Consider the following 16,391-nt stretch of genomic DNA (forward strand, 5'->3'; position numbering starts at 1 on the left):
AGGGTGTTACACCCCTCCTTTGGGATTTTGCTCTTAAAGGAAAGAAGAGTGATAGGGACAAGGAAAGAGAGGTAGGCGGAAGGCATTTGCTGGGAGTTGGAGAGAAAGGCAAGTGTCAGGGGAAGGGAAATATGACGTCGGTGAAGGATCTGCTTGTGTCTGAGAGAAAAAGTGAAGGAAGACCCCGTAGGTTTGGATAATGGGCCAAATCTTTCCCTCCTTATTCAAGTCACATGAGTAAGGCATATGTAGGATTTGTCACAAGCTCTGAACCGAGCTGCCAAACCTTTTGAAGTTCCCCCATGCCTAACTGTGACTTCACTTGTATGCAGATACTGACTGCATGCATTAAAAAGGGTTACAGGCAAAACAATGTGATCAAGTCAAGTGTAGGAGTGGTATAAAATCAGGCCCCGTCATTACTGACAGGGTGGCTTGTCTGTGTGTGTTTTTAGTAAGATCATAAAGACAAGATGCATGATGCTTATATAGTTTCATTCAGTCCACACTTGGGAAGAGCGATTCGTGGTGTTTGCTGTCGTGACATAAGGGGGTTCAGTTGAAGAGCAGCTGCCAGTGAAATTCAGCTTCGTATTGTCTTGTTCATATATCATTGCATTTACCAGTCCTGTTTGAAGTTGAAAGTAAATCATAATCCAAGTGATAGATGGTTATTTTACAGCTGTGGGGGATGGGTGTGCGTGCGTGGCTACAGAGTAGACCGAGAAGACTTTTTATGATAAAGAAAGAAATAGGGAGGAGAAACAGGGAATTTACTTTTGCTTTAAGGATTTGCCTTTATTTTTGCATATATAATGTTTATGGGAACACAGAAAATCGTTCAATGTGGGCTGAGAGTTAGACACAAGCTTTGATGGGAAAGATCAAGCAACGCTCTGTTCTGTCTTGTCCATGTGCTTCAAGGAGACATTGCTGCGTGCTCTAATGTTGATGAGGGAACCATAGAATGTTCCCAAGAGGGGAACAGGATTTCAGAGGCTCGTCTGACTTGATGGATCTGTAGTGGTGGGCTACAAGTCTCATGAGAACAGGCTTACTTGGGAGATTTCCGTTACTGTTAATTATTGTGGTACTTCTGCAAATTTGCACCCCTCAAGAAAAGGAAATCTCATTTCAGCTCTAGTCATCCAACCTCCTCATTAAAGTCAATGGGACTATTTGTGGGGGTGTTTTGAATCCAGGCAATAAAGATTTTTTTGGTCAGGCTCAGGCCCTTGTATGTTTAACATAGGCTTGTTGTTAAGTGTTGTTTGGGGGCTTATTGGCATTATTCACCCAGCTCAGTTTTCCAAGTGTAGCCCCTGATCCTGCAATCAGATCTACATAGGCGGACTGACCCTGGTGGCTGAGGAGAGCCCCGGGGCGGCACTGGGAATTGCCTGCATAAATCACATTTCGGGATCAGAGCTGTGTGCTCCACCCTCTGCACCATCTGGCTATAATTTCTCCCGATGAGTGCATGTTGTGTGCGCCTTTTCTGCACAGTGCTCAGGAGCAGATGGGACTCTGGGGAAGGTGATACTGTAGGTGTGGAGGCAGGGCTAGGAGGGGAACAGGCGTCAGTGTTGTGCAGAGGCAGCCGTCTGCCTGTTGTTGCCAGCTGTACACAAATGGGAAAGTGCTGACTGAGCACTACTGACTTCATTACATGGCACGTCCAGACCACAGTGAGACAGCCAACAGCAGGGAGCAGATCCGGAAAGGCCTGATCACCAGCGGCAGCCAGTCCAGTGCTATTCTCAGCAGCAAGGTGATGGCACTGCTGCCTGCTGGCTCCCTCACCTGACTTCCTGCAAAGGAAGAACTCTGGGTTGGGCTTGGGAGACCAGGAGAAACACTGGGGGTTGGGAAACACCAAGGTGTATGTTGGGGTGTCCCTGTTGATGAAGCCTCTTCTTATCATCCTTATGCAGGTATAACAGCCACCCCTCCCCTCTTGACTTCTATGGGACTAGTCAGACAATAAGGATTGCTCAAGTGAGTAGAGCTTTGCAGGGCTGAGCCTTTAAGTCCTGACCACATTTGCCTTCGTTCTTTTGAACCGCTCACCCAAGGGGCTGGGGAGGGGGTGGGACGGTCCTCTAGGGCACGGTGAATTCTAGCTGCAGTCCCAAAGTTGATTCACCAAGCTGTCCTGCCAATGACAGTTGTTTGACCTTCCTGACCTGTTACATGCTTTGGGGTGAAAGGTGTTTCATTCTTCATCCCGGTTTTGTCTTGAGCCTCCGCAGCACAGAAGAGCTGAGTGACTAGCTGGGGGTGGCTTGTAGCGATTGATTAGACAAAGAAGAAAAGAACAACTAAGCAAATTCTACTTGGCATTACAGGCAGACCATATCAGCAGAGATCAGATAGGAGCAGCAGCTCCATTGCAGAGATGCCCGCGTCTCCATTTTTACAACCCTTAACATCATTAAATTCATGGCGAGTTTGCCAGCCCGTGAGTGGTTTGCACAAGGTCTGATCTGCACCCTGCAATTATTTGTTTAACATTCATTAACTTACTTTCCTGGAAAAGCTGCAATAAAGAGAATAAGGAGACGGGACTGAGGAAAAACCTGTTTTGAATAATCAGACAGTCACGTAAAAGTGTCTAGTGCACAGGGCACTGGCCTGGAGTCAAGAAACCTGGGTTCTGTCCATGGCTCTGCCAATGACTTTGGGCAAGTGGCTTCTGTTTCCCCTCCCACCCATACAGTCGGTCTTGTCCATTGAGATTGTGAGTTTCTCAGGGCAGGGATTGTCCCTTTCTACATGTTTGTGCAGCACCTAGCCAATAGGGCCCCAATCTCAGCGAGAGCCTCTAGATGCCACAGGAGTATAAATAATAACTTCCGCTGTTGTAGGAAATGCTCCTGCCTCTATTTTGGACAGCGGAACAGTGTTCCACTGCATGGAGAGAAAGGAAAGAAAAGCTACATATAGGGGACAGTGCTAATCTGCATGAAGGCATCATGGTTTGATGGTGTATGCCAGTGGACCCACTGTGCACATTGGCTTCAGTGGGACAAATTCATTCCTCATGTAACTGTATTGACGAAATGCAGTTATACCATAGATACATTTTGCCTAATAAATGTTAATCCGTTTTATCTTGCTGTTGACACTTGGTATGAAAATTCAGCATGGAGAATTGGGAAGGACAGTCACACTGTCATGTTAGAGAGCTTTTCAGAGCGGGTTTGGAAGAGAAGAAAGTATTTGATTCAAGAGACTTGTACCAAGAAATATATCAGTTACATCATGTGTTTTCAAACCAAAATGAGAAGATTTTCTTCCTATTTTTCTTCCATAATAAGAAACAAATATGGCCGTATGGTATTTATGTCACTGTCACACATTTCTCACATCACTACTAATCCATATAGTAAAACTGAATAATTCGCAAGTAAATGAAGAAGGAAATGTCATTGTAACAATCTGTGCAAATTAGGACTCCGGGAATACAGATCTCACTTCAATGCATGGTAACACACGAGTCTTTTAAATGTATAAGGTAAGTTCTGAAAGCAACACCACACAGCACTGTACCCCTAAGGAAAGCCTCCTGCTTTCTCATGCATTCAAACACTGAGCTACATCACTGGGCCAGGCCTCCTGCTGTGGAGTGACAGTAAGGTCGCAGTTTCTCCCGAGACCATTCCCAGCAATGGATCAGTGCCATAGTGACAGTTCTTCCTGAGAACCATTCTGAAAACTGATGTGTTGATGAACCTATTCTTCTTTAGTGCCAAAAATATTTAACCCGGGTGCTATAACTCTCCAAGATAATGTTACCAATCGCTGCAGCTTGCCTGTGCTAGAAACTACGAGTCACCCAGCAGGGGCTGTGGAACACCATTTAAAGTGCGTGTGGGGGAGATGCTTAGATTTCCCCTGCCCGTCAAACCCTCTTATGCGCCCCCCCTCCAAATGTGAGTGAGTGAGTATTGCGACCTAGCATGCGAGGTTGTAGTGTCACTCAGGTTTGGCAAAACCTGACAAAAATTGGTTCAGCCGTGGCCCAGGGCCCCCCACCCCGCCTCCATGATCTATAACAAGGACAGAGACTTAAGACCTGGTTTCTACTCCCAGCTGAGATGCTGGCCTGCAAGGTGACCTTGGGCAGGTCATTTTGCTTCTGTGTTTACAGTTTCCTCATCTGTAAAATTGAGTTGATGATACTTTCTTTGCAAAGGGCTTTCAGATGGACTGATGAAAAGTGCTAGAGAAGTATTGGTTTTTTTAACTGAGTTAAAGTGCAGACAAGAGGAACTCACTCTAATTTGCAAAGTCATCATTTCTTCTCTAATGGAACTCAGATGCTGGTTCAAGCTAGTGTTTCATTCGTTGTGTTTACTGAGTGCTGATAGCGTGCGTGGTGCTGCACAAATAGAGATACATTCCCTGCACCAAGGAGTTTATAACGTAGTGCAAACACAAGACAAATCGTTGCAGACATGCCTCGGCTATGGGGTCCTGCTGTGAACCTCAGCAGCCGTTCTACTTGGAAGGCTTTGTAGAAGAAGCATGTTCCGCGGGGTGAATTAGGGCTTGATCCTGCAACGTGCTGAGCACTCTGGCTCGATCCAGTAAAGTGCTTAAGAACACGATTGACTTTAAATATGCAAGTAATGAAATCCACAGGACTACTCGTGTGTCTAAGAGCTTTGTTGGACTGGGCTCAGCATGTTGGAGGATGGAGCCCTTAGAGAGGAGAAGGAGGTAATTTTCTGAATGAGGTGGCAGAGACTGTTTCAAGTGCACGGGGTCGTGATACTGCTTCTGTAAAACCCAGAAGAATGTTGAAACGTAGGGTGAGATAGATTTCGCTATTTAATTCAATCCCAGTCCTTCTGAAATCCTCGAACTCTGTCATGTAAGAATATCAAAAGGGGTTAAAATTAGAGCTGGGCGGGGGGGGGAAATTTTCAGCCAAAACCTTTTTGTGGTAAAAAAAAAAAAAGCCATGCCTGCAACGGTGAAAGGTTTTGTGAATTTATGTGGGTTTCGCCCAGTTGTTCCTGTTGAGAAAACAGAACAAAAGTGAAAAATTGAAATGTTTCATCATTTTCAAAATGAAATATGTGGATTTTTTGGGTTCAAAATGACACTTCTTGTTTTGAAACTTCCTTCAGTGTTATGGGAACAAACAATGAAAAAGCTCACATGCAAACATTTTGTTTCAGGATGAACTAAACATTTCATTCAGCCTGAAACATTTTTTTCCCCAACATTTCTGTTCGCCAAAAGTTCTGCAAAAAAAAGTGCTTTTCCAGTTCAGTGTGGAACAATTTATTCCCTGATTATTCACAGTTCCAGTGAACTAAAAAATCCATCATCCACTCAGCGCTAGCAAACCCCACTAACACCAGCTGACAGCAGCAGCAGCATAAAACCAAATTTATTTTGAAGTTGCAAGTAAGTTAGATATAGCAGAGTGCCCTGGAAAGAGACAAGCTAATATTTTTGTTCCATCAAAATGAGTAGTCATTAAATCCTTCACATTTCTTCTGAGGAGGAAAAAAGAAAACCCTCTTAATTCCTTAAATTCTTTATGCCAGCCTGAAAAAAGTATTCCAGGCATGTCTGGGTCTTGCTGCTTGTTCTCTCTGTCTCTCTTTCTTTAGTATTCCGCCACCTGTTTGTAACCAGCGTTCTGTAGGTTCTTATAGAGGCTTTCTTCTCTGGTTTGTGTATGCCCTTGGTCTTGTTGCTTTGACACTGAGGCGTTGTTGTCAGCGAGAGACCGTGCGTTAGAGCTCCCTGGCTTACCCTGCTGCCTGCTTTACTCCCATAACTTCATTCTTGGAAAGTTTCTGAGTTTCCTGGGTGATAAAACACGAGCAACATTTGCTCTGGCCTGACTCATTTCTGAAGGCATTCAGCCTTGTTTTGTTATGAAGGTTACCAAGGGAGGGTGGGGGGCATGAGAATTCCCAGGGATGGCAAGTCCTGAAAAGTGTCAAAAAGTCACCTCCTGCACCTTTTACACTGTGGGGTTGTTTTGATTGGGTTTGGAAGGTACACAGAAAATATTCTGGCCTGTCAGGAGGGCAAGACATCAGCCGAACAAAGCAATGCGTTACAAACTTCTTCCCTCTCTCCAAAAAAACCCAGCTATGTATCTATAACAGCCGTCAAGCTGTCAGAGATCAGGGCTATTATCACTCAGGTTAGACTGATATAGTAGTGGAGTGTTCGCCGTTCTTGTAAAAGCCTTTGATTCTTCGCTGGAGACCAAACCAATGAATCAAGCGAGACAGTGTTTTGAACGGTTAAAGAACCCATACATTCATTTTTAAAAATGCAGTTAATAACTGGGGAAGGCAGGGAACTGACTGCATGGGCGCTTTTTCCCTCTTCACGCCATGTCATTTATCTCTTTAGAATAAATAGCTTATGCATAATTGGTGGCTCAGGGGTTTACAGAGACTAACAGAGGAGGGTTTGCTAGCTGCTCCTGGCCAACCAGTTTGGAGTCTGATTCTGCTCTCATTTACACAGGAGTCACTCTGTTGGAGTTAATTCTTTTATATTGTCATTAAACTGGAGTGAGTGAGAAGAGAAGTAGGTCCTGGGTATCCACCATTTAATAAGGACTTAAATTTGGAGTGCAAAACTCTACTTTGCCACAAGTATTTTCATATGGATTTTTCTCATTCCTCAGTGGGTGTAAAGTCTGGCGTGGGGGTATTGACTTAACTGGCACGATGCCAATTTATACTGTCTGAAAGTCTCCCTCCACCCCTGTTCATAAGAGGCAAAGAACATTAGAAATGCTATAGCAGTAGAAATGGCCCTAAACCACTGAGTACAAACATCACCCTTGGTGTATTTGGTCCTAGATCCAAACTTTGCAGCTCCCCCAGCTCTTTAATGGCCCCAACCAAATGCTGGATCTGAACCCAAACCCCAGGTTTGAAGAACCTTAAACCCTGAGGTGAGCGGTTCTCCTTATGAAGGCACTGAGGCCCAGATTCTCGAAGGTGTTTAGGCCCCTAACTCCCGTTGATTTTCAATGGAAGTCTGAGGACCTGGGCAGGAGAGCTCATCTTTAACAATCCCATTGTTGTTCTTTTAAACATTCCATACCTCTAGCACAGCTGCAAGCAGAGACGAGAGGAAATGCGTCAGGAGCGATGTAGTCTGGCCGAGGAGTCAGCCCATAGAGGAGAATGGAGACTTAGGGTATCCGAACAACAGCTCCCATGAGGTACTTTGGCAGCATTTCTAAATTGAAATATTTTGGGTTTGGGATGTTCATTTTTTTTTATGAAAAATCAAAATTGTCTGCAAAAAAATAATAACAATGCAGTCAGTGGAAGCACCAGTATAAATGCTTTGCTGAATCAGAGCCTTAGATGTTGGTTTCTGGATGCATGAACATTTGACCAATGTTTTCAACTTACGTGGAAAATAAAAACCATTTTATGGCTATGCGAAGCAACTTGGAATATCCTCCCTGCATAAGAATAGTTTAAAGTGTTAATAGGGTTTGGAAGACACGGGAATGCTACCAGAGCAAGACATGCCCATTATTAAGAGCAATGGTATGTCCTTTTTGAATCTGGGGTGATGGAGTTCTGGTTCCTGAATGCCGCTGTGTAGATATCAATGTAATATTGGATAGTTCTTGTTCCCTCCCTTTCACTTACGCAAACTCTGACTTCAACTGCTAAACCAATATTTGCCGTTTCTTTTTAGTATACTCCTCTCTTTTGTGTTTGAGTATTTGAAAGCCTGGAGAACATTTGTCAGAATCCCAGCCTGACTGGGAGGAGGGGAATGTGAATGAATGCTCCTGATCTAGAAGAAGCACAATGTGTCTGGAGAAGAATGAGAAGTCAGAGAGCTGGAGCTTTGTTGGTTCACCAGGAAATATTTCTTTATATATGATGGCTGGCTGAGTCATTTCTCTGTATTCTTGGTCCCACTCCTCCCAACCTACACAGACAGTACGTGAGCTCCGATTTCTGCGCTGGCTTCCTCCATAGGAAACGCCATGAATTTGTCCCGAATTTGCATTAACTAACGTGTGGGTGAAAGTGCTAAATTGTGGCATTGTGAGACTTCAATTTCTATTATAACAAACCTTCGGGGAGAGGATGAATTCACAGACACCTGCCTCTGTTGCTGGTTAAACAAGGTACATTTACCTTTCTGTATGTGCAACTTGCCCTGGTGTGCAGAGAGAGGCTGGGGGAACTTCTCATGAGGATATCTACATCAGCAGCTATGATTGCTTGTAATGAAATATGGACTGGCATGCCAGCCTAACAGAGAAGTGTAGGTATGCTATAGAACCAACATTTCCATCCAACCTGAGTACTGGGTATTGTTTCCACTCAAGAATGCTGAATAAACTTTCCCTATAGTGCTGCCACACCTAAGATTAAATTCAATACACAATCTAGCTCACAGAGGGAGAAAGTACAATTGTTTTCTCAACTGCCTAAGAGCACATTTTTGGCTCTGCTGGATCCAGGATTAGGGCTCCACAGATACAAGGAAGTCTCTATCCCTCCCGGGCACCTCTGAGCAAACATTGGATTTTCCTGTAGATTGGCAGATTTGCTTTTCCAGCTGGTTATGGTTTGTGGAGCTGCCAAACAATGTTTGCTGAACAGATTCCTACATTGCAAGCTGTGCGAGTGGGGCTGCTCCATGCTCTTGTTCAGGTGCTCCTTGAGAAGGCCCTGGCTAAGGGGGAGCATCCCTACTCAGGAAAGCACTCAAACCCGTACTTAACTTTAAGCACACGCTTAAGTCACCTCCCATTAAAATGGACTTCAGGCCATACATAAAGTTAAGCATTTACACAGGACTTAAGGACATGCTTAACATTAAGCACCATGTTTAAGTATTTTCCTAAACTGGGGTGTCAGAGGAGGAGTTAACCTGACCCTGGAGTCCTTGCTGCAAACAGTCCTCACACACGCCTGCATAGGTTCAACACCGGGTGCTTTATTTACAATGTACTGTACAGGTGCTTGTTCCCCGCAACGTAAGGCTTTTTACCTTCTCCCCAGGCACAGGGTGCTAGATCTCGCCTCGCTGAGGTTCTGAGCTCCTTTGGTCTCTCCTCCCAGCGTTTTCTGTCTCCCTCCTGTCTCACTTTTAGCTGTCCCCAGCAGAGGAGTGGCATCCCCCTTACTAAATTTATCCAGAATGCAACCAATTATCTCCTTACATTGGCCTTGGTGGGGACTCTTGCAAAGTGCCCAGAGTGATGAGTCGGCCTTTCAGCTGCTCACACTGTCATATGGGGTCACTAAGCAGAAGCTGATAAGTTCATTGCACACTCAGGGGTCTAGGGCTTTTGGAGGAAGCTAGGACTATTTATGTGGGTAAGGGTCGGAAGGATCGTATTTTCTACTCCAGCACAAGGGAAAATTATGAAATTAATTTTCATGATAATAAAGGGGAGGTACCCACATGACCACATGGGGCAGTGGTGGGAGAATTAGCTCTTTTTATGTGCAGCACCCAAGATAACTGCATGAGTGAGGCATTCTGTTAGAAGCGTGTGGTAATTCAACGTGTTGTTCAAATACTTCATTTCCTGAAATTCCCTTTCTCAGAAGGCTGAAGTTTCTCTAGAGTCAAAAGTTGTGTACTTTGAGTTTCCCCCCAAGCTTTGATTCTGAGCCTTTGGTGAAACCCTCAAAGATAATCAGTTTTCACAGTGACGCCCTGCAGATCCTCAAGTCCAGTGATCAAGGTGAAAGGCATTTCAGGGGGATTAATGACCTGCTGAGAGAAGCTGCTGGCCCCAAATCTGTTAAACTTGGCTGGTTGCTAATCCCCAGGCAATGCTCTGTCTTGCACTGAAGATGTTACTGTTTTAATATTAGTGGAAAGTGGAATAAAAACATAGGTGTATGGAATATTTTCAGGGTAATTCAACTTCATTTGGTAGCCATATGGTATTGCTAGAGAATTATTGGCCTGTGTTTTAGCGGCTCAAATAGCTTGGATGCTCTCCAGAATCCCCATCAATATCGTATGTATAATAGGTTTCAGAGTAGCAGCCGTGTTAGTCTGTATCTGCAAAAAGAAAAGGAGGACTTGTGGCACCTTAGAGACTAACCAATTTATTTGAGCATAAGCTTTCGTGAGCTACAGCTCACTTCATCGGATGCATAAAGTGGAAAATACAGTGGGGAGATTTATATACACACAGACCGTGAAAAAATGGGTGTTTATCATACACATTGTAAGGAGAGTGATCACTTAAGATGAGCTATTATCAGCAGGAATAGTCTATGATCTCACTATATTCACATTGCAAGACTATAAAACAGTTTCAAATATAATGTGACAAATTGAAAAAGCTGTTCGTCACCACGTCCTGCCAGTCTGGTGCTCACAGGCTAGAACCCAGATAAATTGTGGTACTCAAATCTGTTATGTTGTTTCAAAAGCAGTCAACATTATTATTATTTTATTATTTATTTGTTCTGTGGTTTCACCCAAAGACAAGATCAGGACCCCCCTGTGTTAGGTGCTGTACAAACACGAGTCCATCAGATTCCACAGCATTCAAAGGGATTATATTCTCATTTTATTACCATGTAAAATTCTTTGAATTGGGACCAGCCCAAGTTCTCAATGTACAAGATAATTGGTAGGTCAAAATGTTGTGGGCCCTGCTCAGCAGTTTTATATGGTAATAAAAGGAGGTTATATTACCTTTAAATGCTCTGCTGACTTTCCTCTCTCACTAGAGTGCACTGCAACTGCGGTTGCTTCATCTGTTGATAGCTGAGAGTTTATTTGGTTCCTTGGAGTCATGAGATGTGTCTCCATATTTCTTTCATCATGTCATGTGATTCAAGAGCCTATCTGCATTTGTAACAGCATAATTAGGTTTTCGTCCCAGACCCTTACTTGACAGTTGTGTTTTTTGGCCATATTTGAAATTATGGTTTAATTAACGTAATTAACATCATAGGGCCACATTTTCAAACAATGTTCAACGTTGGCCGACCTCTGCTTCCCTTTGAAATCAAGGAGAGTTTTACCATTATCTTCCCTGGGATCAATGTTGAAGTCGATGCTGAGCACTTTTCAAAATACTCCCCACTATTCTTTTGTAAAAATAGTATTATCTACTTGGTTTAATTACAGCCAGTCACTCTGGAGTCCGATCATGTGTCTCAGCCTGCCACAACCCAAACATTAAGGGAGCTCAGCAATTTGCAGTTTCATTCCCACTCTAACGTGTTAAATTTCCCATATCAGTGTGTTGTCGACAAGGTCTCTGCAGAAGGTGCAAGGTATGAATTAATACCCCATCATCTCTGCCTTGACATGTCTCATTGTTTAATCAGAATTTAACAAAGTATTGCTCAGTGGAATAGTCTTTCAAGTACATGACTGGATGATGCTAATCCGACTTAAGCAAATGCTAAGGAAAAGGTTTTAAGGCTATCACTATTCAATGAGAGCAAAGCCAGCAAGCTGCCTGGTTGTGAAATATGTTTTCTCTACTAGTAAGACAGCGGTTGGTATCCACAATAATATTTAATCCAGGGTATAACTGTTCTTTCAACAGTGGCAGCAATGCAGATGCCCATTATGTACAGGAAGGGCTGAGCTTGGATAACTGACAGAGTGGCACCAGCACCCAAATGTAATTGAAAACATTCCCTTCTTCTCTTGCATGAGACTTGTGATTCCCTCCCGGCTCTCCTTACAGCTGTCATGTGGGCAGATGTTATTTTTGGATTGGGATTAGCAGCGCCTCACTTGCTGCTGATGGCTCCTGTTCTATGGTGGTACTTTTTTAATGATGTCTGGAGAATTTAGGTATCAAAAACAAGCTCTGAAGGGCAGCCCAGTTGGAAGTTGCCTGAGTAACATGGAGATCAAAGGAAGGCACCACAGCATTGGTCTGTGTGCTTGAGAGAAAGCGTTTTGATTTAAGAAGATTTAGGCACCTCATTAATTAAACTGTGTGTGGGATGTTCTCCTGTTGCTGGTGTAGTGGAAAGATATATTCTCATTGCATCGTGAGAGTAATAAATTCAGGAAACATACGATGCAAGTGATACACGAATGGGCAGGGAGTGTTGTCTAGGGAAGGCAACTGAAAGTCAATAACCTAAATTCTATTTCCTGCTCTGCTGCTGATTTGGGGTGTGACTTTGGGCAGCTCACTGTGGCCAAGATTTTCAAAAATAGGAACCTGAAGTTAGGCTCCTAAATTAGTGGACAGATTTTCAAAACTGTTCACCACCCAGCAGCTCCCACTGAAGTCAATGGGCTCTATTGGATCCGCAGCATTTCTGATAATCAGGCCATTTAATTAGACCACAAAATAAGGATTTAGGAGCTTAACTTTAGGCGCCTGTTTTTTTGAAAATTTTGGTCTTAATTTTTCAGTGCATCATCTTGCCCATCTGTAAAAGATTATATCTACACAACAGGGGTCAGAGTGACTGAATAGGGGAGGGGAAAATATAGCAAATTTCTAAGTAGCAAAGGCAACATCTGCAAAAGGTAAAAACAAATTAGAAATATCCTTTATAAATGCCCAGTATTTCCCCCTCCCGGTTTTAGTCACTCTGCTCTCTTTCACTCGAGTGTTGTCATCACCTTGGTGCTTGCAGCAATGGCAATTGCTGCAGAGCAGGTATGGAGCAAGACTGCGGCTGCAGGTTGTTAGGAAGAGGAGCTTTGTCCTGGTTAGTTGTCTGCCTGTTCAAGGTGTGAGCAAGACTGGCTCTCTGTCTCCCTCCCTCTGGGATACCCTTTTTGAGCACAGCTTCACCTCTTCACGTGAACTATAGCATTAATGGTAAAGCCGCATGTCACTGGCGTACGGGCTCCATATACAGCTCGCTATGCACTCAGACCCGCACCCAGTTCTGAAGATCCTGGCCTGTTGGGCAGCAGCACCAAGTCCGTGAGTTAACTCTGTGTGTGTGTGTGTGTGCACTCAGTATTTACAGATGTCAGAAGGGGGCACAGAGGACAGTATGAGAGACAGTCTCATGATCTAGGTTAGTGAGTGTTTCTGTTGGAAGACATGCTGTAGGTGGAAAGCCTTAGTTTCTATTAAAAAGAAAAGGAGTACTTGTGGCATCTTAGAGAAAGGTGCCACAAGTCCTCCTTTTCTTTTGCAAATACAGACTAACACGGCTGCTACTCTGAAACCTGTCATTAGTTTCTATTGGAAATCCAAGCAGAAGGGTCTATTCTCAGCCTGCGCACAGGTTCTTTTCTCAGGGCATTTCATGCCAGGTTTGATAATCTAGTTTCACTAGCTTTTTTTCCCCTGAGTGTCTGGAGAAGGCAATTTTCTGCCAGAATATTGTTGGATTTCCTTAATCTCTTTTCTCCTTGTTCCTGTTGTTGTTTTGGGGAAGGATTGTGCTGAAATGTTTACTTGTACTGTAGAAGATACACTGTGCTGAAAGTCCTGGGGGTTCCATCCTGACCCTTTGCAGTTTCCTGCTCTGACTGTTGTCCTAGTGGTTGTTGAGGTTTTTGGTTGTTCTTTCAAGCATGACCTTGTGTAAATCGCTGAAACCTAGGGATGAGGTGGTGGGATAATTGGCGGCAGTTAGAAAGGGATCTTGCAGCCAGACAGGCCCTAATGTCGCAGCTCTCCACTGGGCAGCAAGACTGAACAGACATTCTTGAATGATGCAGAAATCGCCCAATGAGAGCTGGATTGGTTTGTTCCTTTATCTAGTACACTGTTCCTTTTAAAGTGTCCAGCATGTGTATACTGGAATGATTTAAACATGCTTCTGTTATTAAGTTTATTATTAGATCTGATGAGGATTTCATAACATAATATAAAGTCATGTTGGGTATTTAAGTATCAGGCTCCACTTATGGGCATCAATCACACTTTTATCTGAAAATCTTGGCCTAAATTCTTCTCTACCATATGCAGATCCAGTTGATTCATTTTTGCCATTTACTTTATATTTCAAGTGAAAAATTGTTCCCCTTGTGATTTTTCTCCCCCCTTCCCCCATCCCATTTGCAAACTAATGTAATTTGTTTCACATGTATTAGTGGCTGAAATTAACTAGCCCTTCACTGAGTGCTAACATGGGACAACTAACATCCCCACAGCTAGTGGCATCCTGTGTTTAGATGTAGCACATGCAACTGAGAGATCCTAATGCAAGGCTCTCCCTCAGCTGGGTCTGTCCCCCTGACAGCTGGAATAAGGGAGATACGAAATGATGAGTGAGATTTTAAAGGGCATGTTGAAAGACGCTTGTCAAAACCCTTCATCCCAAGGTGATGAGTCCTTTTTCCTGGAGATTAATTCTAAAGGAAGGAGTCTCCTTCCACATGAGTTAGACTTAACAGCTCTGTACACCCACATAGCCCCATGGCAATTCTGAACTCACCCCTCCCAGTAGCACAAACACACAAACAGAGGAAGGAGAGTTTCACAACAGAAACTACATAATGATACACACCTGCATGGTGCTCACAGGGAGGGACCAGCTGTTTTTCACTGGTGTCCAGGGAGAGCCAAGGAAAATCTTTTTCGGTCACACCCTGAACAGTTCCTGTAGAAAGCAGTTGCAGGAGGAAGGGGGCCCACGCCTGGTTTACTGAAGTCCTGTTGACTTCAGTAGGAATAAGATCAGCCCCCAATTGTGTGCGCTGCAAAGTATAGTCAGTGCAGCCTGGGAGCCTAGAGAGTTGGCTGACCAGATTCTGCTCTCAAAGACTTCAGTGCCAATGATGCAATGGTACAATCAAGAGCAGACTCACATGTGGTAGCAATCATAAGAACAGTGTGTGGTGATGATTTACTTTTATGCCTCTCATGCTAGGAATGATTAGATTGTATAAGAAGCAAAATCTTTGTCCCAAACATAAAAGGAACCTATTTTGCGATTTGGAAGAGAGGGTGTAATGGGTCACAGACTCACCCAGCAGCACCTCCTGCTGGCTGTCTGGGAATTAGCTCTTTTTTACCAGCTCTGGAGCACCCTCTGCCAGTGTCTCACCATCGCTGGTCCCCATGTCCCTCCCAGACCCCAGTGCCCTTTTGCCTGGGGTGCTTCCCCTCCAGGCAATACCCCACAGATCTTGGTCTCCCCTCCCCAGGGAATCCACCACCCTCTGTCACCACCTTGCCTCAGCCTATGGGCAACTGCCTGTCACGATCTGGCCCCCTTTCACTGGGGCTGACTGCAGTCTGTATAAGCCAGTCATCATTGGCAAGGGGGGTTTGGACCTGTTGCCTCCGCCTACCCTTGGGCTGCCCTGTTGCAACCCCAGTACCCTGTCTTAGACCTGCAGCCTGGGGCTTTTCCAGTCTGTAGCCTCTCTGCTCCTCTGGCCTTCACCTCAGGTACCCTGGTATGCTCCCCAGCAGCCAGGCCCATCTCCCTCCACAGCTAGAGAAGACTCTGTGTGTGCCTAGCCCACTGCCCTCTTATAAGGGCCAGCTGGGCCCTGATTAAGCCAGCCGTAGCCTGATTGGGGCATGGCCCCCAGCTGAGGCTGCTTCTCCCAATCAGCCCTGCTTTTCCTTCCCTGCCACAGCCCTCTCCCCGGGCTTTTAAGGTAGGAGCGGTGACCACCCCTCTACAGAGGGGCTAATGTGTGTGGCTTTGCCCTTCCAGGCTGGATGGCTAATTTCAGAAGTAATCAACATGTTGTCTCTTAGACCAGCTGTGTTTAGGGGCGGACAGGTAACCTTGTAGTGTGTAATGGCTTTGTCTGCTTGGAAAGTGGCTAAAGAGAGGAAACAGTAAGTGACTGTGGCTGGACATGGTGACTCAGTATGTAGCACAAAACTCACCAAACGGCTGGCTCCTGCTTAATGCAAATGGGGTAACCAACAGGATTCGTAGGTTAAAGAGGCTCAGACTATTCTGAGTGGAGACAAGAAGATTTTCAAGGGAGTCTAATAAGAGTACAGGAGAATCGATTTCATCAGGATCCTGATAAATGCCCCAGGTATGGGTGATTACCAGGGAACATATTCAGTGACTCTAAACAATGGGTCACTGGCACGCCAAGTCCATTTAAAGCATATGCCTGGCAGTGCCTACAAACCTATTCACAGTTGTTCACAGGTCTGAATCAGTGAATCAATGTCCTGCTTTGTTTCACTGTTCCACCGTGATTGCTAAATGATTCCTTAGTATCTGAATATTGATTTTAAAAGAGGCCTAGGGAGTTGTGTATTTGTTATTTGTCATGGCTCCATGGAGCATCTGCCTCTATGTCTCAGTTTCTCCGTCTGTGACATTGGGGCAATTATAAAATGTACCAAGCTCTGGAAAAAGCATTAAGATCCTTGGCTGGAAAGTGCTATATCAGTGCAAAGTGTTGTTGTGAGCTCACTTCACCGTGGGGGAAACTACACTTAACTGAAAATTACAGCATAAGAACTG

The 16,391-nt window shown here is 44.4% G+C and overlaps 1 protein-coding gene across 4 annotated transcripts in view; it reads left to right on the forward strand.

Moving 5' to 3' along the window:
- The window catches only part of SHROOM3 (shroom family member 3), a 164,174-nt gene that overhangs the window by 43,482 nt on the left and 104,301 nt on the right, over window positions 1-16,391 (forward strand). For 3 of the 4 annotated variants that reach the window (XM_073340431.1, XM_073340432.1, XM_073340433.1), the window contains exon 1: window positions 7,140-7,216. The exons of the other annotated variant lie outside the window; for it this stretch is intronic. In XM_073340431.1, coding sequence (XP_073196532.1) covers window positions 7,212-7,216 — 5 coding nt within the window. In that variant the 5' untranslated portion in view covers window positions 7,140-7,211. Of the gene's footprint in view, window positions 1-7,139; window positions 7,217-16,391 lie in introns of those variants that run through there. 4 annotated transcript variants of the gene reach the window in all.

Source organism: Lepidochelys kempii, chromosome 4 (assembly GCF_965140265.1).
Source record: "Lepidochelys kempii isolate rLepKem1 chromosome 4, rLepKem1.hap2, whole genome shotgun sequence".
Classification (NCBI taxonomy): domain Eukaryota; kingdom Metazoa; phylum Chordata; order Testudines; family Cheloniidae; genus Lepidochelys; species Lepidochelys kempii.